This window comes from Sminthopsis crassicaudata, chromosome 4 (genome assembly GCF_048593235.1).
Source record: "Sminthopsis crassicaudata isolate SCR6 chromosome 4, ASM4859323v1, whole genome shotgun sequence".
NCBI lineage: Eukaryota > Metazoa > Chordata > Mammalia > Dasyuromorphia > Dasyuridae > Sminthopsis > Sminthopsis crassicaudata.
Window position 1 is genome coordinate 356,332 of NC_133620.1, and position 27,458 is coordinate 383,789.

Below are 27,458 nucleotides of genomic sequence, written 5' to 3' on the forward strand. Positions count from 1 at the left end.
TGCGAGCTGCTCCAGGTTCTCTCTCATGCTCCTGTCTGCACGATCTCGTTGGCTAACGAGACTGGCTGCCCTTTCTGTCCATCGTGAGAGCAGTTGGACACAGCGTTTGCTACCTGACAGAACTTGCGCAGGAGGATTTTTCTCAACAGCAGATAAACCCACGGATCCAAGATCTGGTTCAGGGAAGCCAGGCGGACGGCGGTCAGGAAGAAGTCGCATTCCTTGGGTCTCTCAATTTGGGGGTTCGGCATCTTGCAGTGCTCCACCGAGGTCTGGTTGAAGATCATTTTCAACATCATGATCTAAAAAAGGGACACAAGGAAGAGTTTAATGGCTGCTCACTCCTTCAATACACATATCATAAACATTCATGGAAATGGGCCCAAACGGGCCAAGGAAAGCAGTTATTTCTAAGTTATCCTGCACATATTTTGCTTTGTCTATTCTTGTATGTTGCCTCTCCCATTAGATTGGAAACTTTTGAGTGTAAAGACCATTTTTTGCCTCTTTGTATCTTCAGCTCTTAGCACAGTGCCTGGAACATAATAGGTGCATTATGTTTATTGGTAAATCTATTGAAGTAACACTTTCTACACAAAGCCATATTTAATCATTCCACTTGCAAGGATTTTCCCTGTAAATTACCATGTATCTATTTTGAATCTACTTTTATAAGGATGGACTCAAAATCATCCCAGGCATTTAGCTGGATAATTTGATACCTGACTTATATACTTTATTCATCTCCCATGAATGTAATTTCCAGGCAAGTATTCTCCCTCCCTCCCTCCCTCTTTGTTTCTTTGTTTGTTTGTTTCTTTGTTTCTTCATTTGTTTGTTTGTTTCTTTATTTTTCTTTCTTCCTTTCTTTCTCTTCTTTCTTTCTTTCTTTCTTTCTTTCTTTCTTTCTTTCTTTCTTTCTTTCTTTCTTTCTTTCTTTCTTTCTTTCTTTCTTTCTTTTTCTTTCTTTTTTTTCTTTCTTTCTCTCTTTCTTTTTCTTCCTTCCTTCCTTTCTTCTTTTGCTTTCTTTTTCTTCTTTCCTTCTTTTCTTCCTTCCTTCCTTCCTTCCTTCCTTCCTTCCTTCCTTCCTTGCTTCTCTTTCCTTCCTTCCTTCTCTTTCCTTCCTCCCTCCCTTTCTTTTTAACATTTACACATTGTTTTGCAAATAACAGGAGCTTAAAATGTTTCTTAGATTGAAATTGACATTTAATCTCTAATAAAAGGACTTTATGTACATGAAAAGTAAAAGGACAAAGAAGACCTCCTAGTAGGACATATTCTAATTCACACCATTTGAAGTTGTAATTATGTAAAATATGGTCATTAGTTCCAATCCAGTGAAAATATGCAGGATGCAGACTTCATTATAGTTCCTTGAGGGCAAAGACAATTCTGATTGTTTGTCTGTGAATCATGGATCTAGAAATGGAAAGAACCTCAGAAGTCCTTTAGCCCAATCCCCCATTTTATAGATGAAAAACTAAGCCCCAGCAAGGTTAAGTGACACATTGCCAAATTGACAAAAGTGGATGGGAAATATTTCCCCAAATATTTGCTATTTGGCATTAACTAAATAGAAACCCCAGTTCTCAGGCTTCTTAGAGCATGGAATTTAAGAAAACTGAAAGGAGCCCAATTCACAATTAATTCAAGTCATCTGTCATCTTGTTTTCAAGAAAAGCACTGAGCCATCAGAGCAATAGGACATTAATAGCTAGAGGGCTGCTCGGGGGAAGCAGAAGATGGAGACCTTGCAGCTCCCATGGATTACTAGGACAGCGAGGCCCTATGTTGGAGCCAGCCTAGAGGAGGCAAGCCTAGGGGAGGAAGGCCAGAGGAAGAGGGCTGCCCAACTTCAAAGCTGAGGCTATGGTTCAGAGACGGTGCGGGCAGGCCAGCTTTTAATGGCAGGAGCCCCATTTCCCCCACAGCTGTGGATTGCCTTTGAAGTCTCTTGGCTCTGGAAGTGGGGATTTCTGGGCTTAGTAGAGAGGTGGGAGTTGGGTGGTGGGAGCCGGTGCGCTAATAGAGAGCTCATTTCTGCCTCCCAGTCCTGAAGATTTGAGTTCAAGTCCCCCATATTACAGATTGTCTATAGGTCCTGGGGAACCTCTCACTGTACCCAGGCAATAAAACACTTTCCTCACTAAAAGTTTTCTGAACCATCAAAGTCACAGAAATAATCAAAAAAGGGGACAGAGACAAAGGAGCCCTTCAGCTAGATTGCAGGGTGCTCAGACTTTTCTGCTCACGTTTTTCTGTGGAGAGCTGGGGCAGACTCTAGAACTGGTGAGGCTTGAGCAGGTCTGTGTGAAGTGACTTCCACACAGTTCATGGCATCCCCTTGGAGAACCCCAGAAACTGAAGGGACAGACAGAACTGTCTAAGGATGTTATGCTGGATGGGGCATGAGCCCTGTAGCCTTTTCCAGACTTAACTTACTCCATTAAAGCAGGAAGCCATTAAATAACAAGATTTAGTTCAAATTTATAAACAAAATCTTGTCCTCAATGAGTTTATGATCAAGTATAGAGACTAGCTGAGGAACCAATTAAAATCCAAGGGAGGGAGAAAGAAGGAAAGAAAGAAAGAGTGTAAGAGAGGAAAAGGTATCATCAGGCAAAGAGACTAGGGCAAGACATGGGGGTCAATGTGAGCCAAAGACATGCTCAGGGGACAAGTTAATGCACTTGGGCTAAGATTCTGTGATGGAGAATTGCATGGTAAAGAGATGGAAAGAAGTCTTAAAAGCCTGTCTAATGAACTCAGCATTTCTTCACTAAGCAATGGAGCTACTGAAATATTTCAGGAAGGAGCGCCATACCTCTAGCCTTAGGACCCATATCTCTAGACACGTTAGTTAATTCCAAGTGATTTGGCCATTCTGGGAAGGAATTTAATACCCAAAGAGCTGTTGTGAATACTACTACTAAAGCGATGTGCCAGAGAGATCAAAGATGGAAGGAAAGGACTCACAGGTATGAGATTTATTTATGACAATTCTTTTGTGGTGTCAGAGAATTGGAAATCAACAGGGTGTCTATCTGTCTATCAACAGGGCAGTGGCTGAACAAATTATGGGATGTGAATGTGATGGAAGACTGCCGTGCTGTAAGACACGATGAAGGGGCTAATTTTAGAAAAACCTGGGAAGACCCAAGCCAAAGAAGAGTGAACTGAGCAGAAACTGGTTTATAAAGCAACTGTGAGAGTCTTGGGAACTCTGATCAGCACAAAACTTACCCACAGTTCCAATGAACTCCCCTAATCCTAACCCCACTTTCTGACAGACAGATGATGAAGCCAGTAATGTTTAAGGCAATTTTGGGGCATGGTTGATTTGTTTTGCTTAACTCTGCTGATTTATAATAGAGGTTTTGTTTAGCTTGCTTTCTCATTGGGATATGAAAGGGCGAAAAAAAGCAGATGATTACAATAAAATTAAATAAATAAATAGAAATAGCAATGGTGTTATTTTATAAAGACGAATATATTAGAATGTTACATTCTATGTACATCATATGTACATCATAATATGTAATACATTACAATGTAGCTAAATGGTCCAGTGGATAGAGTACTGGGACTAGAGTCAAGAAGACATTAAGTTCAAGTCTGATCGTAGAAATCTCCTAATTGTGTGACTCTGCACAAGTCACTTACCCCTCATTTCGTCAGTTTTCTCATTTATAAAATGAGCTGGAGGAGGACATGGTCAGTCACTCCAGTGTCCTTGCCAAGAGGGGTCATGAAGAGGAGACCAAGATGGAAGTGTCCAAACCTTAGGATGTGGCGTGCATAATAGAAGTAGAGGAGCCGGACCTGGAGGGAAGGTCAGGAAGCTAATGCGATAGAGAAGCTGAAGGCTAACCAGGACCCGGGCCAAGATGACCACAGTGGGAAGAGTAAAGAAATAAGAAATAAGATGCAGGGAGTATTGGCAGGCCTTGGTGACTGATCTGAAATGTGTGACAAAGCAGAGGGAAGACCAGTGAAAAGGTGTTTGTTGATTTAGCTGAGAATGGCAGCAAGATGCAGGTATGATGGGCGTAGGATAGGAGAATGCTTCGTCTGAATTGCCATCTTCTGGAAGGGGGTAGGGGGTTCTGCTTGGCCCAGTGGGCAAAACAAGGAACATGGGTCAAAGATGTAAAGGAGGAAAATCAGTCTCCAAAGAAGCCCAGAAGGTTGGGTTCCAAAATGGTGGCCATGAATCTAAACAGCATCCACTATAGTCAGTTATTATATAATTGGGCTTTGCTTGAAGACCTCTGGGAAGGGGAGATTGACAGCTCCCATAGACACCAGCCCCCCCTTCCCCCTCAGCAGCCCTTCTCAGGAGTGGGCTGAGCTTCTGAGATCCCACCCATTGCTCCTCCTCTAGCTAAATAAGAGAAAATGTCTAATCCCTTTTCTACTTGAGAGCATTTCAAATATTGGAGTGCTCTCTTAGCTCTGGGCCTTCTCTTCCACACACAAAATACTTGAAGTTCTTTCAAGCAGAGCTCACATGCCATGGACTCAAGACCCCGCAGACCCTGCTGGCGCCCTCTGGACACTCTCCAATTTATCAATTTGCTTTTTGTTTATTTTAAGCTTATTTTTTTTCAGTTATGAACTCAACAAACTAACATTTCCATATACAGAGAAGAGAAAAGGAGGATTCCACATGCAAGGATGGCTCTCTCTGCACACAGACTGAGTTTTCTAAAGGATGGAACACGGTTCACACAGCCGTATCACCCTGACCAGGTGGTCTGCGTCTCCTGGATTTCCTTGTGCTCTTCATCGTACTTTTCAGTGTTTCATTGGTGCATTTTCCATTCTTTTTTTTTTTTTTTAAAGCATCCCTGTCATTACCACACCTATTTCCCCACAGGTCTCCTCCCCAAATTAAAATCTCTCCCTTTCGCCAAGTCAAACAAGCATGTGCCCAGAATACCAACGGCCTTTTTTGGAGTTTTATGTTGCCAGCAGCTTTGTCTAATTTGACAGAAGAGATTGACCAGGGCTGAATATGGTGGAACCACAGCCTCCAGAGCCCTTCGCTCAGTTACAATGCACAGGCTATTCCAGCTACAGGGCATAATATCTCATGGTGAATTTGCAGTTCACCAAAAGTACCAGGATCTTTTTCAGATAAACTTCTATCTAATATGCTTGACCCATTTTGTATTTGTCAAGTCAATTTCTTTTTTTTTGTTAATTTCTTTTTCTTTTAAAATTTTTTTTCCAATAAAATTCTTAAACTTAAGCAGAAGACCTTACATTGGAATGATCAATCTAGAATTCAAGCTTGGTGGAGTTTCTGGAACCAAAGAGTAAGAGGAAAATCTAGGCTGTAAGAGAGATGGTGAAAGAATTCCTTTCCACTGGCCAGGTGAGCACTGGTCATCCCCAGGTCTGGTTGCCTGGGGCACTGACACAATTGGTGATTTGTCCAGGAGAACCTGGACATGAATGCTATTCTCTACCATACGGTTTCTAAGAATATATAATTAATTCATTACTTAAAGAATCAGATGAAGTGACTAAGTGGTGGAAGAGATGAGCATCTGACTTGACAGAGAGATCTGAATTGGAATCCTTCCTCCAATACCAGCTTTGTGACTCCGAGCTAGTCATCTGACCTTCTTGCCCTCAGTTTTGTCATCTATAAAATGGGGATAATAAAAGCAAAGGCTGTTGTGAAGATAGTATTTATATATGTATATATATATATATATATAATACTTTTCAAACTTTAAAGTGAAAGATAATTATTAGCTATCGTCTTCAAGGAAATTATTAAAATGGGAATGTATATGCTTCTCTTTTTTAAATAGTCAATAAATGGTTGGTTTAGGTGCAGTGGTACTCAATTTTTTAAACAGGGGGCCAGTTCCCTGTCCCTCAGACTGTGGGAGGCCGGACTATAGTGAAAACAAAAGCTCACACTCTCTCCGCCCCTCAGCCCATTTGCCATAACCCGGCAGGCCGCATCAACGTCCTCAGCAGCCACATCTGGCCTGCAGGCTGTAGTTTGAAAACCCCTGGTTTAGGGATTTTTTTGGGGGGGTTGTTTGTTTTTACCATTATCATTTTCTGCACACTTGTCTGTTCAGTAAATCTCTGCAGTATCACCAGGTCCTCACCACTAGCAATGGAAGCCATGGGGAAACTTAGAGCCAAGTACATCAGGCAATGCTTGACATGAGCCCAGAGATATAATATAGACACAGGCTGGCATTTGTTTTCCCCTCAGAAATTCTGAACTATGGATATGAGCAACAGGAATGAATTTGATTGCAATGGTTAATGCCTCGGCTGAGGAGGATTTCTCGTTCTAGAGAAGAGACAGAATCAAAAATCAGACTGGGCAACCAAGGCTTTGACCCAAGGCTCTGAATAAGAAGGAAGCTGATGGCAGCTTAGCACATAATTACCTGAATCAGTTTGCTCCCCTAAGAAGCTTTCAGATGGCTAGTGGAAGCAACCCCAAATAAGGGGTAGCCTTGGGTCAATCCACTCAAATGAGAGTTCACTCTGCATGATGACTCTGTTCCATTTCCTTGAGAGGACAAAAGTCTTACTTATGACTGAGAGAAAAGATTATAAATTTGAAAAATAAATGTAACATAATATATTCCTCTTGTTGGCTGAATAGCTAACCGAGTTATGGTATATTAAGAAAATAGAATATTGTTGTAAAAAAACAAACAATGACCATGATGAACTCAGGGAAGGATGAAAAGACTTATCTGATCTGATGCAAAAAAAAGAAAACGATCCCAAGGAAAAATCATTACCATAAGATAAAGGGGGAAAAGAGGGAAAATAAGGAAATTGAATGCTCTGTATAGTAACTGGATCAGCCCTAGAAAAAAAAAAGTTGAGAAAATGAATCTCCCTCCCTTCTTTGTAGAAATGGGGGGTTATGGATGTAGAATTTTCCATATGTTGTTAGAGTTGCTTAATGTGTTCGTTATGCTGAACCACTTTTTGTTTCATTCTCTTTTTATTCTTTATTACAAGAAATGATTCACTGGGGAGAGAAGAAACAAATAGGCTACATTTGAAAACAAAGATGATGTTAAAAAAGTAAAAATATAATTTAAAAAAGAAAAATACAACTTAGTCTCAGTATGTTGACTTCCTAGTGGAGTTAAACAATAATAAGGATGCTCAGGGGTCATCTCTGTGAATATAATTTAGGCTGCTTAGATTCTGGCAGTAAAAAGGCAGTCAGATATTTAATTTCTTGAACTGCTTAACTGCTCCATAATTAGGGATATGTCTCCATATCTAGAGGAGATTTTGCAAATAAAATAAAGGCTGACAAATAGTTCCATGTAAATCTAAGGGAGACATGGTGGTATCTCTCTGTTACAGCCTAGACTGTTATTTTTTCACTGAATAATCCTACACACACACACACACACACACACACACACACACACACACACACACACACACACAAACACACACACACACACACACACACACACACACACTCACACATACACACAGAGCTCTATTCTTAGCTGCCTCCATGAGGATCTGGGGGTGGGTAGGTGAAGAACAAATTCAATATGGAAACAAATTTGGCAGTTCTGCCAAGCTGCGCCCGACTCCATATGCCCACGTCAGACAAAGGTGCCATATTTTTTAAGAGCTGTCTGATGAAATCACAAGAACAATGGATTTGCATCCAGGAAGACCTAGTTGGAATGTGGCCTTTTATACTTATTAGCTGTGTGACTGTGGCCAAGTTCCTTAGTCTCTGAGCCTCCATTTTTGTCAAAAAAAAAAAAAAAAAAAAAAAATATATATATATATATATATATATATATATATATATATATATATATATATATATATATATATATGTATATTGAGTACACTGGGCTACTGACAAAGGACCAAAGGGGACCTCACATATAAAATGCTCTGTAAGAATCAGAGAAATGGCATCTGGCCAGTGCCTAAGGAGAGGGTCTCTCGGTGATGGCCTGGCTCATATTCCACCTGTCAGAAACCCTTGGACCCTGCTGGACTTCAATGCCCTGTGGCCTCCTAGAGATAAAGCAACTTTTTTTTCCTTCTATCAACAATTCTCCCCGGTTCCCAACCCACCCGCTATGCTCAGCCAGAAAGACTGTTGTATACATTTTAAATTTTTATTCTATTATATAACAACAGGATTTACAATTCCATATTCAAAAACTATGATTCTTGGTTGATGTAAGCCTTGAGTTACATGCTACAGGAACTCACTGAAGATAAATGATCAGAGAATTATTTCATGGAAATTAATTTGGGAGAGAAAGAAGAAAACTGGCTGGAAGCCCTTGGGCTTCATTCTGCTTTCTTTTATGCATTTCCAAGTTATTAATAAAATAAGTGTTTATGGGAACACTTTCCACAGGCCAAATGTTATCTGGGTTGTTTCTTGGCCTTTCATAATAGTGCTGTTGGGTAGTGTGAATAATCCATCTAGCTGGAAGTTAGTCCTGCGGTAGATAGGTGGATCCCATTACAATGGAATGAGACCTGAGTTGGGACAGCTTCAAACAAATTTGAATTCCATAATTTAGGGCTTCCTGCAGGAAGAGGTTTCACTTCAAGGACGAATGAGTTTTTGTTGCCTTGTCAGTTAAAATAAATATAAATTGGCTTTCGCATTTGGGGTTCATTTCAGAGTCACTGATTTGAGTTTTCAGATTGCTGCTATCTTCTCCCACAAGGCTGATGGGAAAACACACAATAGAAATATAATCAACTTCTTTCACATGAACATAGACCTAAAGCTGGGAGGGACCTCCCAAGTCAAGCTGGCCAATCCCCTCCTCCTAGAAGTGAGGAGATTAAAACCCAAAGTTAAGTGACTGACTTTCCCAGGAAGACCCAGCTCCTCAGTGGTGAGGCTGAGATTTGAACTGAGGTCCTTTGGCTCCAAAATAAATGTTCTTTCTTCTTAATTTCCCTTTAAAGTATCCCTGTCTCACACCCATTGGATGATGGGAGACACTGGTTTTCCCTTGCTCATTATGTGACTGGCCCATATTTTTCTCTGGTCATATATCCCACTGATGGCATTATTTACACTTTGTCCTAAACCTTTGGGATGGGATGTATCATGCTTACAATTCTCCACCGGCTTTCAATTCCTGAGAGACCCTAATATCCTCAGCCTTATAGCCATATAACTTCACTGGAAAAACACTGTTGGTAGGTTTGCGCACACACACACACACACACACACACACACACACACACACACTCACACACACTCAGAAACAAAGAAAGGATGCTGTTGCTTAACTTGAATGAGACATTTCTTGTCTCTTATTTGACCTTTAATACAAGTGATGGAGTGATGCTGAGGCAATGGAGTGATGCTGAGGGATACATTCTGAAATCAAAGTAATTTAAAAAATACTATATATCAAAAAATATTTAAGGTTAAAAGAAAAATTCCAGATAGGTAGGTGGTCAAATGATAAGGGCAAACTATTCTCCAAAGAATTATAAATCTACCAAAAGAAAATAATAAATAAATAATAACAATAGAATAATATAAATAATAAATAATAATAATAATAAAAGAAAAAACAAATAATAATAAAAAGAAAAAATAAAAGAAAAACAAAGGAAATAATAAAAGAAAAAAAGAAACACTAATTAAAAAAAATTCAGAATAGCCCTGAAGTTTCATCTCACAGCCTGCAAACTGGCAAAGATAACAAAAGATGGGAATGGTCAGAGTTGGAGAAGGGATGGAGAGTGACACAAATGTACTCCTGGTGAATCACTATCAGGAGTTCTCAAACTACGGCCCGCAGGCCAGATGCGGCCCCCTGAGGACGTTTATGCGGTCTGCCGGGTTATGGCAAATGGCTGAGGGGCAGAGACAGAGTGTGAGCTTTTGGTTTTACTACAGTCCGGCCCTCCAACAGTCTGAGGGACAGTGAAGTGGCCCCCTATTTAAAAAGTTTGAGGACCATATAACTACTGTGGAACACAAATTGGAATTGTGCAGATGAAGTGATCAAAATACTCATCTCCTTTAACTGAGAGACCATAGCACTAAGATGACAAGTTCTTGATAAGAAGAAAGTCCCCATGAACACTAACAATCCATAGAATTGGAAGGATCTACTCAATGATCATCGATTGGAAAATGACACCTCAATATAGTGGAATATTTTTTTTTCTTTGTCTTTTTCTGAGGCTGGGGTTAAATGACTTGCCCAGGGTCACACAGCTAGGAAGTGTTAAGTGTCTGAGACCAGATTTGAACTCGGGTCCTCCTGAATTCAAGGCTGGTGCTCTATCCACTGCGCCACCTAGCTGCCCCTATAATGGAATATTACTCAGTTGCAAGACATAATGAATATTCTGAATATGAAGAAGATTAGAAAGACAGTCTGATGCCGAGGAAATTAAGTAGAGTCAAGAAAACAATATCTATAATGGAAATGGGGAGAATGGCCACAGCAACAGAAGGAAAATGTGGACAATCTCTAAAGAAAACCTATGAGAGGTTATCCTGGCCCCACTGCTTTGCATCTTGGACACAGAAACAAAGACAAAAGACTTAAGTACTCTGAGCAGCTTAACCAATGACCACAGTTCTCTAGGACTGGGGGGGAAAGACGCCCACCTTGGGACGGAGAAGATCTGAATTCAACGTGCATCCAGAGACATAAGCTAGGACCAGACTGATGCAGGAATTTGTTTGGCTTAACTTTGAATATTTGACATAAAGTTTTTCTTTTTCTTTAGGGGGAAAGAGAAAATATATTTTTCAATGAAAACAGTTTAAGAAGGAATCATACTTTTTATATGTTACTTATGCTATCCCATTTGGTCTTCATAATAACCCTAGGATATAGATGCTATTATTCTAATCTTCATTTTACAGAGAAGGAAACTGAGGCTGGAAGAGCTTAAGTGACTTGTTGGGGTCACACAGAATTTGAATTCAGGTTTTCCATAGTCCAAGGCCAGGCAGGGCTCTAGCCACAATTTTTTTCATCTCTGTCTATCACACTTTGAGTGTAAGAACAGGCCTGTCTCCAGGCCTCCATGTTCAGAGCCAAGTATCTATTCTAGGGCAATATGAAACAACTAGATTCATGGGAAGGGATGGACTCTGGTCTCCCATTCCTAAAGAAGGGCCCAAGGCAAGGCAAAGACAGACTGCAAGGAGCTCACCTTCTCCTGGAGGAGACGCCCTGAAAATAACCGGGTTCAGAGACTTGTGGAGTGGAGAGGGGAGGAGAGGCAGCCTGGTGAAGTCATCCTGTGGAGGTGAGACTTAACAGTGGGCACAGTCAGCAGGTGGAAATGATCGGATGGAGCCTTTTGGACATGGTGGGGGCTCCCACAAGGCTTGGAGGTGCCCTGCCCTGAGTGAAGACCCGCAAGTTATCCAGGATGACCCAGTCACAGAGTACATGGAGGGGAAAATGTGCCAAAAGATTGGAAAAGGAGGAAGAAGTCTCGAAAAGGGAATGGAAGACTTGTCCATTTCCTCCTGTGGAGAAGAAGGGGATGGCAGGTTTCCTGCTCATTTATCTGAGCCTTAGAAAAGTCCCTCGGGCAGCTGAGATGACACCTTGGACGGCCATCACTCTCCAAAGCTTGGCTCTCTTGTTTTTGACCACCAATAAGAATTTGTTTGGCTGGACCATGCATATGTTGGGAATATTTTTATTGGTTTGTTGCTTGTTGTTCAATGGTGGGAAAGGCGAGGAGAGACAATTGGATGTAAAAGAAATAAAACCCCAAATTTAACTTGTTTAATTTAAGTTTATCAGGGCTACAATGGTAAAGCTTCCTCAGGAAGGGAAGCTTTCCCTCCCTCAGGAGAGCTTTTCATTCCCTTCAAGGACTGGTGTAAGATTAGCCATGACACATCGAGCAAAGAAGGCTCCTCTATTATATGTGGGATCAGGATTTGCAATCCCTAGGACTCAGGTATCAAGGAGGGGCATGGGAAAGGAGACTTGTTTTTCTGGACTTGTTGAAAGAGATAATGTTGAGATTCAAGAGGATATTCCCACCCTCTCTTCCCTCCCCTCGGCCCCACCTCCCCAGTTCTAGCTAAGCCGAGAATGCCTTGCTCTGGTTTCCTGTCTAGCCAAGGAATAAACGCTCAGATGCCTGGTATGGGCCAGCAGGTGAAGTGCTAAGTGCCAGCTCTGAAGGGACTTCTGAGGAAAAGTGTGAGGGAAAGTGTGAGGGGAGTCTGAGGGAAAGTGTGAGGGGAGTCTGAGGGAAAGTGTGAGGGGAGTCTGAGGGAAAGTGTGAGGGGAGTCTGAGGGAAAGTGTGAGGGGAGTCTGAGGGAAAGTGTGAGGGAAAGTGTGAGGGGAGTCTGAGGGAAAGTGTGAGGGGAGTCTGAGGGAAAGTGGGAGGGAAAGTGTGAGGGGAGTCTGAGGGAAAGTGTGAGGGGAGTCTGAGGGAAAGTGTGAGGGAAAGTGTGAGGGGAGTCTGAGGGAAAGTGTGAGGGGAGTCTGAGGGAAAGTGTGAGGGAAAGTGTGAGGGGAGTCTGAGGGAAAGTGTGAGGGGAGTCTGAGGGAAAGTGGGAGGGAAAGTGTGAGGGGAGTCTGAGGGAAAGTGTGAGGGAAAGTGTGAGGGGAGTCTGAGGGAAAGTGTGAGGGGAGTCTGAGGGAAAGTGTGAGGGGAGTCTGAAGGAAAGTGTGAGGGGAGTCTGAGGGAAAGTGTGAGGGGAGTCTGAGGGAAAGTGTGAGGGAAAGTGTGAGGGGAGTCTGAGGGAAAGTGTGGACCGGTGCTGGAGGCTCCAGCCAAGCAACAAAAATAACTCCCATTTTCATACTTCTCCAAAATTTACAGTGAAAGGCAGTATGGGATAGTGGATAGGACATTAGATTTGGGGTCAGGAAGACTTGGGGTTCAATCCCATTCTAGCTAGGTAACCCTGGATAAGCAAGGCCTTAGCCTCTCTGTTCCTCAGTTTCCTCAACTGTAAAATGAGAAATCACGTTATGACGTCACGTTAGCCCCTTCAAGCCGTCAGTTCTACGATTCCAGGTAACTTCAGATTTTATCTTTTTGGCAAACCAGAGAACCAGTGAAAGGATAATTTCCAGCACTGCTGAACAGTGACTGCACACAGCCCATGAATATTTATGGTTTTTCTTCCAACACAAAACATGAACTTCACGAAGTTTACCAGCTTTATTTACAGTTAACTATCACACTGTTGACTGTAAATAAGGGCTATGATATTCCCAGTGGTTCAAGAGGAAACCCAGGCAGGGGGGTTGAGAATGACATGAGGTGGAACCTCTTTGGCCCCATGGTCTCCAGAAGGACTCTCTGAACTTTTCCCAACTATCTCAGAGCCATCCAAGCCAGAGATAATCACCCCATGTTAAATGGCTGTTGGGAGAGAGGGGAAAGATATAGCATGAGATCCCAGCTCCTTTATCTTCTCTCAGATGGATCTACCATCAGGAGTCGGGATCACTGAGCTCCCAACGAGCGCTTCGCTTTCCCAGGCATGTGTTACTATTGGGACGGCGTGGACATGATAAAGCCCTGGGCTGAGAGCTTGGGAGAAATGGTTCCTTTCTTTGCTCTCTCTTCTGATGAAGGTATTTGGCTCCATCTTACAATAGCAGCAATTTCCATTGATAGAGGAAATTCATACACTGAAGTTCCTGGGGATGAACGCTGCATGTGTACTATCAGCCTTAGTTACTGTATTGGTCAATTTTGGTCATTTCTTTGTTTCTCTTTTTTTCTTCTTTCTTTCTTCCCTTTCTCCCTCTCTCTCTCCCTTCCTTTCTTCTTTCCTCCTTTCCTTCCCTGTTATCCTTCCTTCCTTCCTTCTTTCCATTATGTCTTCCTTCTTTCCTTTCTTTCTTTCTTTCTTTCTTTCTTTCTTTCTTTCTTTCTTTCTTTCTTTCTTTCTTTCTTTCTTTCTTTCTTTCTTTCTTTCTTTCTTTCTTTCTTCCTTCCTTCCTTCCTTCCTTCCTTCCTTCCTTCCTTCCTTCCTTCCTTCCTTCCTTCCTTCCTTCCTTCCTTCCTTCCCCTTTTTAAAATCATTATAAGCTATAGCTTGCTGGGGAGGAGAGGAGAAAGGAATATATTTGAAACAAAGGTGAGAAAAACACAAAATAGAGATACTGGTTTCAAATTTCCCAGATTAAAGAAGTCACTGGACCCCGACATGTGGCTGTTATTCCTAATATTTGTATCTCCTTCAGGGCCTTGCACCTACTGGACAATTAGCAAATATTTATAGAAGGCTTGAATGATTGGGGTGAGTGATTACTTAAATTAAAAAATGTAAATGCTGAAGTTTCTCATTAATTTCTCCAATGCTCCAAAATATCATCAGGCCAGCCCATCGTGAGGGGACAAGGATAAGCTGTCATGTAAAACCCCTCCAACGAGGCGGATGTCCCTGTGCTCGGCACCGTGTTCGGGAGAGCTTTGTCAACACTCAAATCTCTATTACATCTGGGGCCGCCTCTCGCTCTCCTGTTGCCTTAGCCAGACTCGATTCTTCTACTGTTGATTTAGAGAGATTGCTACTTTTCATCTGGACAGCAAAATAAATAAATGGAACCCGGGGCAACGGTTTGTGCACCTGCTTCCTCGGGGGCTGACCTGCCTCTGAACCATCTGAACCACTCACAGGCCTGCCTCACAAGGCCAGACCTTGACAGCTGACACCCGCTCTGGTTGTCCCTCAGTTTTTTCCTCGGTAAAATGGGGGGTGAACCCCAGGCCTCAGAGTGCCCTTGAGGGCTAAATCTAGCTCTGCAATGTGGGATTCTCATGAGTTTGCTTTTGGGGCTGCTATTTCACAGGAAGAGGGGCCGTGGTATAGTGGGAGGGAGTGTTGCCTAATGGATGGTGTGCTGTCCTTAGATTCGGGAAGAATCTAAGGACAAGGGAAGGAGCCTCCATTTGAAGCATAAGGAACAAAGAGACTTAGCAGGAAGCTTGTAACCAGAAGTCCCTACCCTTCCTCCTCCTGAGTCTCTTTGGGAAATAGCCTGGCATTTTGAAGGCTGTCCCAAAAGTCAGGAGGCAGTTTTAAGCTTTACCTGGCTAATAGCTTGATATTCTGGGGTCAGTGTGCAGTAGTGGTAGGAGACTGCACTCATCCAGATCAGAGACCTGCTGGAGCTTTGGGGGGGGGGGAATCCCCCAAGGGGAAGGGAAGCTGGGAGATGTGCAAGAATAAACTTGGGAAGACCCAAGAAGGGCCATTTCAACGAGGAGAATGGGATGGTCTGCAGAGCCGGATGGTGCCCTCTGTGCCTCCCTGCCCCAGCCCTGGGCTCCAGCTCCCAGGCTCTGCTGCCCTTGGCTGAAGGCGGGCTCACTCCCAGCCCAAAGGCATCTCTCCTGGAGCCCAAGCTCTTCCTCGAGCCCAAGCTCATCCCTAATGTGAAGACGGCTCCTTGGGCTTCCATCCCCTGGCCAACCCTCCCCCCATAGCTCTTCTCTAGACCAAACACCCCTGTCCAGCCTGCAGGACTCCGGGGACCAGCCGCAACGACTGACTCAAATATTCCAAGGGTGTCCAGGCAACTCACAGAGGCAGATCGCAGCTCAATGAAAGACCTTAAGAGCAAACAGAGCAAAAGCTTCCTAACAATGAAATCTGCCCAGAGCAGGAGGGGGAACAAGCTGCTTTGGGTAGAGGGAGAAGCCCAGCAGGGGAGGCTTTGGACATGCTGCTGCCAGGTGGGATGCCACAGGGGGATGCCTGCATTGACCCCTATGTGGGGGTCAGGCTACCTGGCCTCTGCAGTCCCTTCAGAATGGGGTCAAACACTGACTTCCTCTTAGAAAACCCTGCAGATGCCCCCAGAAACTCTTTTAGGACAGAATGCCCAGATCCTTCTAGTTGATCCACCTCATTCTCCTCAGGTCAGAAGGGCCAGATTAAGGGCAGCTAGGCGGTGCAGGGGATAGAGCACCAGTCCTGAAGGCAGGAGGACCTGACTTCAAATCTCATCTCAGACACTTAACACTTCCTAGCTGTGTGACCCTGGGCAAGTCACTTAACCCCAAGTGCCTCAGGGGAAAAAAAGATAGAAAAAAGAGATCATATTAAGCGACAATGTGATTTTTGTACAGCACAGATGTGGCGCGCTGGGTCACTCCCCTGCTCAATAAGAGCGTGGCTTCCTATTAGCTTTAGAAGCCAACAACTGCCCTTGGTGGCCCAGAAAGCCCAGCATGGTCCTGATTTCACCTTTTCAGGCGTGTTGCCCATTCTCCCTGTGAGGGAGCGACATGGAGCCAGGCTGCCCTTCTGTTTTTCCTCACCTGCGATCTCCCCCGTGCCATCTCTGCACTCCATGCCCGAGGTGCCCTCCCTCACCTTTGCCTCTTAGGATCCCTTGCCTCCTTTGAGCTCAGCCTTGACCCATTCCGGCAGGCCGGCTTCTCTTGGGGGGCTCCTCCAGGGAGTGCCCCCCACTTCCTCCAGGCTGCTCAATGGACAATGTGGGTTCAGAATGTTGTTTCCAGAACTACAAGAAAGATGACACAGTCCAGCACGGTGTCTGGGAAAGGAGTGTTCCTGATCCCCAAGACCCAGAACCAAGGGAGATCCAGTTCCAGGCTTGAGCCGGCCATTGACCAGCTGAGTAGTGTCCATGGGTGAGATTGCTGAAGCCCCGGCCTCCCCCCCACAGCCCAGACCATCTGCTGTGCTTCCGATCTGTACCTGCCATGGACCCAGTGAGGCGGCGACCTCCCTCAGCCCCCCTCCCTTCGGTCCCGGTCCCCGCATCCGGGAGTCCCTTCTTTTGTTCTGAATCATTCTCCATATAGTGGGAGAGAGAATGTAGTTAAAGTGGTTTAGAAACCCACTGAAGTAGCCTCAGGCCCGGCCGCAGAGAGCAGTGACCGCTTCTAATAATGAGTCCTTCCAGCTGGTGGCCCCAGCTTTCCTAGCCTCCTGCTCTATGATTTCCTTGCCCAGGACCAGGTCCCCAAATGCTCGGATGTCCACGGAGCGGCCACAGCAGCCGGGGGTGGGGGTGGGGCTCACAGCTGCTGGGGCTGAAGGAAACCAGAGGTCACCCGGTCCAGAGGCAGCCAGCACCTCCAGGAGCAGCCTGAACCCGATTCAAAGGTCACTGGGAAATGTTTAACGAAACAGATGAAAATAAAACAGAACAGAGATAACAATGCTAGGAGGCTTTCTAAGTCAACGTGTAGGGGACCAGAATCCTTGGCAGCTTCTATTTATTGGAGTTTGACATTGACAGTCAAGGTCAAGCCCAGGCCCAATCCATGCAACCCAGCAAGGGGCCATCCAGCTCAGATAGAACAATGGCCATCCAGCTCTAAATGGCCATCCAGCTCGAACGGACAAGTGGGCATCCAGCTCGGATGGACAAGTGGTTATCCAGCTTAGATAGATAAAGGGCCATCCAGCTCAGATAGAACAATGGCCATCCAGCTTGAACGGACAAGTGGTTATCCAGCTTAGATAGATAAAGGGCCATCCAGCTCAGATAGAACAATGGCCATCCAGCTCGAACGGACAAGTGGGCATCCAGCTCGAACGGACAAGTGGGCATCCAGCTCAGATAGATAAAGGGCCATCATGATCCCCCAAATGGGATCATGAAGAATTGGATGTTACTGAACAACAACAGCCAGTGGTTAACATCCAACCTGAAGAGGATGCGTCTGGTTCCAGTTTTCACTGTTTTTTCTAAGCTTTGTTTCTTGGCTCTACTGAGCAGGCTCAGACATTGCCAAGAGTATTCATGGGAAACTGGTCTTCCTTCTTCTGATCTGGGACTTCACCTCTCAACTGGATGATTTACCAGGAGGCTCCTCATATCACACTCCAATTGCCTTCCCCATGGCTCCCAATGCCCTCCTAGTATTGGTACAGAATACTTAACAGTCACCCGCTTGAGGGTCACTGGACAATGTGACCCTCCTCCCCCCATATTAAGAGCAGGAGCATCTCTCCATGTAGAACTGGGGAGGGAGCACCATGGGGAGGAAAAATCCCCTCACCAGCTCAAGACCCAAACCCTGCACTTGGAGTCAGGAAGCCGGGCCCTGTTCCCTTCTCAATCACTCGTTTCCCAGCTGCCTTTGGGCACTCCTTGGGGACTCTCCACCATTTATCTAGAAATAGGAGAAATGGACTCGATCATCCCCGAGGCCCTTTGCAGTTCTCAGTTCTCTGATGACCGTCCACCATCGGGATCTCCTCCCTGCCTGTCCCACAGACCAGGGTCATCCTTTCATACCTAGACTCCTTGAAAGCTGTAAATTTGGGGTTCATGTGTAACCCACATTCTATTAACAAGGTTTCCCAGTTGTCTTTAACTAGAAGTTTATACAATGCCATCATTTCCATAAAGACTAAAAAAGGCATCCTCGAATAAGAAGTAAGATTTCCCTTCGCCAACAATAAATTTCATTTTCCTTCAAGGAAGTCTTTTCCTCCCTTTGTACTTTCCTTTAATCCATGGATTTAAATTGGGCTGTGAAATGGAAGAAAGGACTGTGGTACCTTCTCCAAAACCCTGCCAACTTGTGCTGCTGTTTTTGAGCAGATAAATAAAATACAAAAAGAAGCCAGAAAACAAAACAAAACAAAACAAAAAATATAGCTATGGGGAATGGCATCAGCACTCCAAGAAGAGGGAACTCCAGCTACCAATGTAGATAAGCACTTTTTATTTGATTTATCATCTTAGACAATGACCTGCTCACTTGCCCAGGACCACACAACCAAGATGGATCAAAAAGGGACCTGAATATACTATAACACGTTTATTATGTATGGAATTGCCTGACATCTAGGGGAGGGAGTAGAGGGAGGGAAGGGAAAATTTGGAAAAAGGAATACAAGGGATAATGTTAAAAAAAAAAATACCCATGGATATATACTGTCAAAAAATTAATTATAATTAAAAAATTAATAAAAAATTTTAAAAGAGACCTGATCCTAGCCCTCGTGAGTGCCACATCCAGCTTTCACTGTCTCTCAAACTCCAAATACATGCAATGTAAACACTGGGGGAAGACTAGAGACTCCAGGTGTAAAGGGCAACCCCTGAGCTGAACCTTCTTAGGAAGCAAAATTATAAAGACCCAGCCATTTTTTCCATCCAGCACCGTGACCACCGTCGGTGAGACCTGTTACATCTCGAAACATCCTGGGTCCTTTGCAATGGCTGTCTCCCTGTATCCAGTCTTTCCTCCAGCTAGTTAAGGCCGAGTCCCAAAGATAGCATCAACATCACGTCACTCCCCTGCTCACGAGGCTTCAATGGCCTCCTTTGCTGCCTCCAGGGTCAAGCTGCAGCTGTGGGCATTCGAAGCCCACCACAACTCGGCCTGACCCCCCTTGAGAAACCTTATCTTCCAGACCTAGCCAGCCCCCATTGACCGTTCTTTTCCCATGACCTGAACACAACAGGTTTGCTCCCCACGGAGCCCCCCGGAATAAACGCACCACTCTGCTCCACCACTCAAATCCTATTTATTCTTCAAGCCCTCTAATCCACAGCAACAACAATGACAGTAATAGCTGGTAATTATGAAAATACTAGCCATAATTAAACTAATTCAAACATGTTGGCAAAGCACTTTACATGTAGTATCTTATTTGATCCTCACAACAAATCTAGAAGACAGGTGCTATTATCATTCCCATTTCACCAGTGGGGAAACTGAGGTTGGGAGTGGTTAAGAGCTGTCCAGGGTTAGATAGCAGATAGCAGGAAAAGTCAAGTGCAAAGTGTAGGAAGTGGGCTTCAAACTCAGGTTCTGGCACTGAGTTATACTGGGTCTCCTGGCTGTCTCCCACGGCCCGGCCCGGATGGCTTTCCTCAGAACTCCTCAGGCCCCCTCTCCTCGAAAGCACTTATTCTCTCAAGTTTTCTCTGAGTGCCTGATAATCCCCGCTTTTCAGATAATCACAGAACACAGGACTTTGTAGTGGACAGCTCACTGGACCTGACTTTGAATTTGTGACATGATGTGACACTGAACAAGTCATTTGACCTCCAGGGTCTATACAGAGAGAGGACTAGACTCAAAGGCTCCTTCCTGCTCTAAACTTGTGACCCTGAAACGTGGAAGGGACTTGACTGGACCGATCTGCTCTAACTCCTGCCCCAAAGTGAAGGCCCTCCACAGGAAAGCTGACCTGGTCATCCTTGATCTGAAGTCCCAGAAATAACAACAACAACAACAATATTAAAATAATAATGATAGCCAACACTTACATAGCACCTACTATGTGCTAAATGTTTTACAAAGATTACCTCATTTGGTCTTCACAACCACCCCAGGAGGTAGAGGCTATTATTATTTTACAGATGAGGAAACTGAGGCAAACAGATTAAGCGACCCAACTCACCAAAGGCCATCACTATTATTGATCTTCTTGGCTTTTGCTTTGCCAGACACTCCTAATGACTCTGGAGAGGAGAGGGAGATTGATGACTCTGCTCAGCTTACTTAAATCCCATTGGTTAATTAATTAATTTGGGATTAATTAATTAATTTGAGCATTTGTATTCAAGTCAAGACGACACTCTCTTGAGAAAGACCCCCACCACCAGCAACAACGCCGCTAAGGGTCAGGGGTCTACACTTGAGGTTTCCTGGGCTCTCCCTATACCCACTTACCTACTCTACCAGCTATGTGCCAGATATTGGGGAAACAAGACAAAAAGAAACCAGCTCCTGCCCTCAAGAGCCGTCATTTTAATGGGGGAAGAGTTGGGAAAGGGGGACAAATCTCTCTAGAACCTCAAAGTTTGTGTGGAAAAAATAGAAGATGGTTTTTGAGCGGGAGGGCTGAAAGCCACCATAGTTCCCCCAGACATGGCGGCCACCTCTGACCTCAGCCTGGCGGAGGGCTCCGGGCCCGCACTAGCTGACCGGCCCCTTCCGTCTTCTCAAGCTCCCGGCCGTCATTGTAGCAGAGCACTTACTGAATGGAAGTCCGCTCAGGGCGCTCAGTCTGAGCAGCCACCATTTCTGCAAGGGCAGAACTACTAGAACTACCCCAGAGGGGGGATTATTGTCTCATGCCAGACCCCAATTCCCAGCCGGGAGAGGTCACTACCCCCTGCGACAATGTTCCGGCCCTCCTATTGTGAAACGTGATCTCTTGCACAGTTACCCTGTCAGCCACTTAGGAGGCCTTTGGCAGGACAAAGATAATTTACAGTAAAATTTCTAGGCTCCAGAAGGGGCCTGGGAACCCACAGCCCTGGGGGTCCCCACCGTAGCACATGGACCATGCTGAGCAGAGCTTTAGGGTGGACGACGTTTGGCGGGCAGTGGGATGGGAGCTTCTCAAGCTCAAATCTGAGGAGCCGCTGTCTACCCATGTGTACAAGGAGGCTTATCATAGCCCAATCCCCCAAGGAGAGGGACAGATAAAGTAATGGGTGAAAAGTGCTTTGGAAAGCAATACTAAGGTTGGGATTTGACCTCAGACCTGGAACTGGGGATCTCTGTCTCGGGCAGAGAAATGTTCTCTTTCTTGGGCATTAAGGCTCTCAGTGGCGCCCACTGGGTGACCTCCACTTTAAAAACAAAGCAGCTCAAACTCTATTAACTCTCTGGAAATATGGTTTATTTTAAGGCATACATGGACTATTCTCTTTTCCCATCCATCCCAAATATTCATATTATGACTTTATGAGGTAGCCTTTCTCTTTCTCTCCTTTATCTCTCCCCCCCCCCAAAGAAAACCAAAGGAGAGGCTTTATTATAGAAGAGGAAAGAAGGGTTAGCTGAGCTATTTCAGCCCACAGTTTTAATTATCCTCAATATTTAATCAGCTTTACCCTTCCACTTTCAGTTCTTTGGAAATAGAAAACAAGTGAGAGAAGAATAGTTTTCAAAAGCAATGTTGGTCCAGAGAGCAGAGAACGCAGCACCTCTCATCCCCCTCAGCTAGGAGGGGGCGGGATGGACCATCAAGAGCCACTCACAGTCGGCTGGTTAAGATGGACTCCTTTGCCTTGGGGAGTAGTGTTATCTTAATTATCTAAAGGAGAATTTAAGCAGGTGGGGAAGGGGAGGAGATAGAAGGAGGAAATGGGAAATAATCCAGAAATAATTGCCACCTAAATAAAGACATGGAGGATGTAGAGCAAGAAACAGAGGAAAGGCCAGGGGCTTTGGTCAGAAACTTTGAATTAAAACCCATATCCTTGTCACCTGACCCTTCCTAGGGTCATAAGCTTGGCCAAATCCTCGAATTTCTGAGGCCAGAGATTTCCCAAAGGGAGGCTGGGACTGACAAGCTTCTGAGGTCTCCTCTCTCTAGATCTGGGACCCCAGGAATAAAACATTTTCAGACAAAACCTGAAGCAGTTAACCATTCACTGGAGAGTGACCAGTAAAAAGTGAGATATGAATAGGACAGATCACTATAGGACTGCAAAATGACAGGTACAGGAGTCGGAGCAACTGTAGAGGACTTCTCTGAGTGACTTGAATGGGAACAAAAGAAGAATATACATGATGACTTCAATAACGCAAACAACCAAGTCTGACATTGAAGACCTTCCCATCTCCCGTTAATATAGTGACCAATTGGGGGCTCAGCTAATCAAACACACTCAGCTTCTGCTCAATCAAGAGTCAGGAAATTGAGAGGTGGTGTGTCACCTTTAGGTTGGGAAGAAAGAGGAAGGAAGGAAGGAGGGAGGGAGGGAGGGAAGGAAGGAAGGAAGGAAGGAAGGAAGGAAGGAAGGAAGGAAGGAAGGAAGGAAGGAAGAAGGAAGGAGGGAAGGAAGGAGGGAAGGAAGGAAGGAAGGAAGGAAGGAAGGAAGAAGGGAAGGAAGGAAGGAAGGAAGGAAGAGAGAAAGAAAGAGAGAGAGGGGGGGAGGGAGGGAGGGAGGAAGGAAGGAAGGAAGAAAGAAAGGAGGAAGGAAGGGAGGGAGGAAGGGAGGAAGGAAAGGAGAAAGAGAGAGAGGGAGAGAAAAGTAAACAAAACTTAAAGACAATTTCCTTTGAGTAGAGTGAGAATGGAGTGAGGAGGCTTGGTGTGAATGTGCTTCCTCGCATTTGAATACTGTAACTCACAAGATTTCACTTGGGGAGGTTCCAATGATCGCTTCTCACCTCCCTGGAAACTTGGCGGAAAGGAAGCCCTTTGTCATCCCCTTTGTCCAGGAGACCATCCTATGCAGAAGGGAAAGTTGTGTCTCTGCCTGTGTGTCTCTCTTCCTTTCTCTATCTCTCTCTCCTTCTCCGCCTCCTCTCTTTCCCTCTTTCTCTCCTTTTCCTTCGTTCTCTCATTTTAGAGATCAAAGATGTTCCTTGATTTCCCTGATTTTCAAACTTAATGTCTGTTGTGAGGACCAAGAAGGGAGCAGCAGCTGAGGCTCGTGGGCAGCTCGGCGAATCTCTTCAGTTGGGAGGGGCCATCGCATCACCTGGGGCAGGAGTTCCGAAATCTTTTTTTCTTTTTTAAATTTTTTTTAAATTTAATGAATTCCCTGATGGTACCCACGGACCATTTCTCAGATGTGTGAGTGTGTGTGTGTGTGTGTGTGTTGGGTGTGTGTGAGTGTGTGTGTGTGTGTATTGGGTGTGTGTGTGTGTGTGTTGGGTGTGTGTGTGTGTGTGTGTATTGGGTGTGTGTGTGTGTGTGTTGGGTGTGTGTGTGTGTGTTGGGTGTGTGTGTGTGTGTGTGTGTGTGTATTGGGTGTGTGTGTGTGTGTGTTGGGTGTGTGTGTGTGTGTGTGTTGGGTGTGTGTGAGTGTGTGTGTTATTGGGTGTGTGTGAGTGTGTGTGTGAGTGTGTGTGTGTGTGTTGGGTGTGTGTGTTTTAAGTGTGACTGAAGGAAATGAAATAGTAACGTATTCGTAAAGTAATTAGTAATAGTAAAAAGAAAAAACGTGGTTTATTTTCCTATTCAAGTGGATAGCTTCTCCGACAACCTCAGGAGCAACTGAAATGCAAGTTTCGGCGACTTGTCCAAGATCCCACGGGACTAAGGGGGAAGACAGTTCCACGTGACAGAAGCTCCTGCTCAGTCTCTGCCTCAGTGGCCACCTTGGAGGGGGCTCGATTTTAAAGAAGGGGCAGTCGAGGCCGGGAGAGACGCAGCGCGCTGCCCGGGTGTCAGGGCCCGGGCCCTTCCCCCGCACGCTCCCGCCTGCGCTGAGCTGGAGTTCGGAACCCCGGAGCAGCAGCCGGAGGAGCCGCGGCTAAGGCACGCCGGGAAGCCGCAGGCATTTCCCAAGGCTGCGCCCGGCCGGTAAACGTTGGCGGCCGATTTTAAGTTTTGGGTTTAGATCGGACCCGCAGGGACTCAAATGCGCGGCGAGCGTCGCGCGCAAAAAACAATAAACAGTTTGAAAGCAGTTGAGTCCCTGCCGTAAACACAGTCCTCTTTTTGGTCTGGGGGGCATGGCGTGTGGGTGGATTTCCGACTAATAAAGGAAAGAAAGTGGAAGGAGACGGCGGCGGGGGGTGGGGCGTTCGCCCCTTCCCCGGCACGCGCGCGGCGGCCGCAGCCTCCCCCAGCCCCCGCCGCCGGGGGGCCGCCCGGGCCTGGGGCTACCGGAGCCTGCCCGGAGAGAAGGGAAGGGGAAGGAGGGCCCCGGGCGAGTGTGGGGAAGGGAGGGAAGGAGCCCCCGGGGGGAGGCGCTGCTGGGGCCCGCTTCCAGCCCCCTCCCACGCCCTCCGGGGGGCGGGCGAGCAGCCCAATGGGCCGAGCCCCTGCCCCGGGTCCGGGAGCGGGAGGCGCCCCGCGCTACCGCCACAGGTGAGAGCGCGGAGAGCTGGTCCGGGAGCCGGGGGGCCGGCCCCCACCGCGCCAGCTACTAATCACAGAGGGCTTTCTGCTGGGCATCACAGCCCCGGGGCTGGGGGGTCACTGGGGGAGGATGCCCACGGCCGCCGCCGCCCCTGCCCGAAGAGAGACGGCGGCCGGGGGGAGCGGGGGCGCGGCTCCGAGCCTCCCTCTGCCCGCCCCGGCTCCGAGCCTCCCTCTGCCGGCCCCGGGTCCGAGCCTCCCTCTGTCCGCCCCGGCTCCGAGCCTCCCTCTGCCGACCCGGGGTCCGAGCCTCCCTCTGCCTGCCCGGGGTCCGAGCCTCCCTCTGCCGACCCGGGGTCCGAGCCTCCCTCTGTCCGCCCCGGGTCCGAGCCTCCCTCTGCCCGCCCCGGCTCCGAGCCTCCCTCTGCGGGACCGGCCCTCAAAGCTCCTCCCGTGTAAGCTGAGGGGGGCTGGCCCCGCGTCCCTTCGCCGCCCGAAAGCGGGTCACCACATAGTTTAGCTGGTCCTTACCAGGAGAATTGGATGGAGCCCCGGGCCTTGGATTGTGGGATGCCTCAGAGGCCGAGGCAGAGAGGGCTGCTAGTGTGGGTAAGGGGCGCGCGCGCACACACATACACACACACACACACAACACACATACACACACACACACAACACACACACACATACACACACACACACACACTCTCTCTCTCTCTAACAACTAATATTCCTGTGCGCCCCTCACCAGGAAGGGGGGGATGAGACCCCCATCCTCGATCGCTCCCTCCCCTTAATTCTTCATAGGTACTCTCCCCTACACACGCGCGTGTGCGCGCACACACACACACACACACTCACACACACACTCACACACACACACACACTCGCATAACTAATATTCCTGTGCGCCCCTCCCCAGGAAGAGGGATGAGACCCCCGTCCTCGGTCGCTCCCTCCCCGTTCATTCTTCCTGGGCACCCTCCCTCCCCCGCTCTTTGCCGGGACCCCCTCCCTCCCGGTCCCCGCGCCCCGGTGCGCCCCCCGCCCCCGAACCTACCAACAGGGGGGTCCAGCAGGCGGACAGGACGCACATGATGCCCATGAGCTGGATGACGGTCTCGGTGGTGATGCGGCCCCAGCGCGCGCCCGCCTGCGCGGCCGTGGCCTTGGCCCGGCAGCGCGCCACCAGCGCCTTGATGGTGGCCAGGTTGCAGACGAAGGTGACGGCCAGCGCGGCGAGCCCCAGGAAGGCGAAGGTGGAGGCGAAGAAGAGGTTGCCGGGCCGGTGCGCGGAGGCCGTGCCGTTGGCGCCGCGCTCGCCCGTGCTGATGAAGCACCAGGTGCCGGGCCACTGCACGGTGTAGCGGCCCACGCCGGCCACGGGCAGCAGCGCGAAGGCGAGGCCGGCCAGCCAGCCGGCCAGCAGCACGCCGCGCGTGGCCCGCGTCTTCATGTGGCTGGCGTACCAGTGCGGCGCGCGGATGGCCAGGGCGCGCTCCACGGCCATGGCGCTGGCGATGAAGAGCGGGCACAGGCCGAACATGGTCATGCTGAGGCCGAAGAAGGCGCACAGGCGGCCCGACGGGTCGAGCTGCTGCCACGGCCGCTTGGACAGGTACACGGCGATGACCACGGGGCTGGTGAGCAGCTGGCCCACGAGGTCGGTGAGCGCCAGCCCGCCGATGCACAGCAGGAACGACTTCTTGCGCCGGCTCTCCTTGCGCCGGTAGCTGCGGGCCACGAGCAGCATGGCCAGCGCGTTGCCCACGATGCCCGTGATCATCATGGCCAGGGGGTAGGCCACGGACACGGAGCCGCACTCCTCCTCGGCGGCCCCCCGGCCCGTGCCGTTGGCCGCCGGCGGCGCGGCCGCCTCGGAGCCCCACAGGCCGGGGTACGAGTGGTTCAGGCGGCTGCAGAAAGGGGGCCCCCCGGGGGGGGCCGTGCCGCCCGCCGGCTCCTTCATGCCGCCCTGGCGGACAGCCGCAGCGAGGCCAGCCGTCCGGGGGACGCGCGGCAGCGGGAGGCGGGGGGGCGGCCGCCCCCCGGGCGCCGCTGCCAGCCATGGTGCCCAGCGCCGCCGCTGCCGCCACCGCCGCCGCCCGCCACCGCACTGGCCGCTCGCTCCCGCCCCGCCGAGAAGCCGGAGTCCGGCCCCCGCCTCCCGGGGAGGCTGAGGGGGCGGGGGCGCCCCGGGGCGCAGGGAGGGGCGGCCCCACGGACTCCGCGCCGGGCGTCGGGGGGCCGAGGATTCCCCGAGGACTCCCGGGGCCGGGGGCCCCCAGCCCTGCTTCCCTGCGCTGCCCCGGCTCCCGCGCTCCCTCTCGGGGCGCTCCGCGCAGTCCCGGGGCACCGAGGCGGGTCCGAGCCTGGGAAAGCGGGGCGGCGATCCCCCGATCCCCCTCTCCTCCGCGGCTGCTGCCTGTGCCGCGCGCTCAGCTCCCGGGAAGGTGCCGGGAGAGGAAGCGCCGGGGAGGTGGCGCCCGGCTCTGGGCGGCACGGGGCGGCCCCGCGAGCCCGATCCAAATGGGGGACACGCCCCCGGCCCTCCGAGAAGGAATGGAGGGAGGCTCTGGCGCAAGTGGGGAGGGAAGTCACGGGGGGGGGGGGCGGCGGGGAGGAGCCTGGGGGCGAGGAAGAGGAGGCAGCCCTTCCCCCGGGGTCAGCCTCCTGCTGGTAGCTCCCGGGTAGTCGTAACAGCCC

The 27,458-nt window shown here is 48.1% G+C and overlaps 1 protein-coding gene across 2 annotated transcripts in view; it reads right to left on the reverse strand.

The window, feature by feature from the left end:
- Positions 1-26,816, reverse strand: part of PTGER3 (prostaglandin E receptor 3) — a 65,657-nt gene extending 38,841 nt beyond the window's left edge. For both annotated transcript variants that reach the window (XM_074265579.1, XM_074265581.1), the window contains exons 1-2: positions 25,813-26,816; positions 114-302 (exon numbers count right to left, since the gene is read on the reverse strand). In XM_074265579.1, the coding sequence (XP_074121680.1) occupies positions 114-302; positions 25,813-26,721 (1,098 nt within the window). In that variant the 5' untranslated portion in view covers positions 26,722-26,816. The remainder of the gene's footprint in view (positions 1-113; positions 303-25,812) is intronic.
- Between the last annotated feature and the right edge of the window lie 642 nt (positions 26,817-27,458).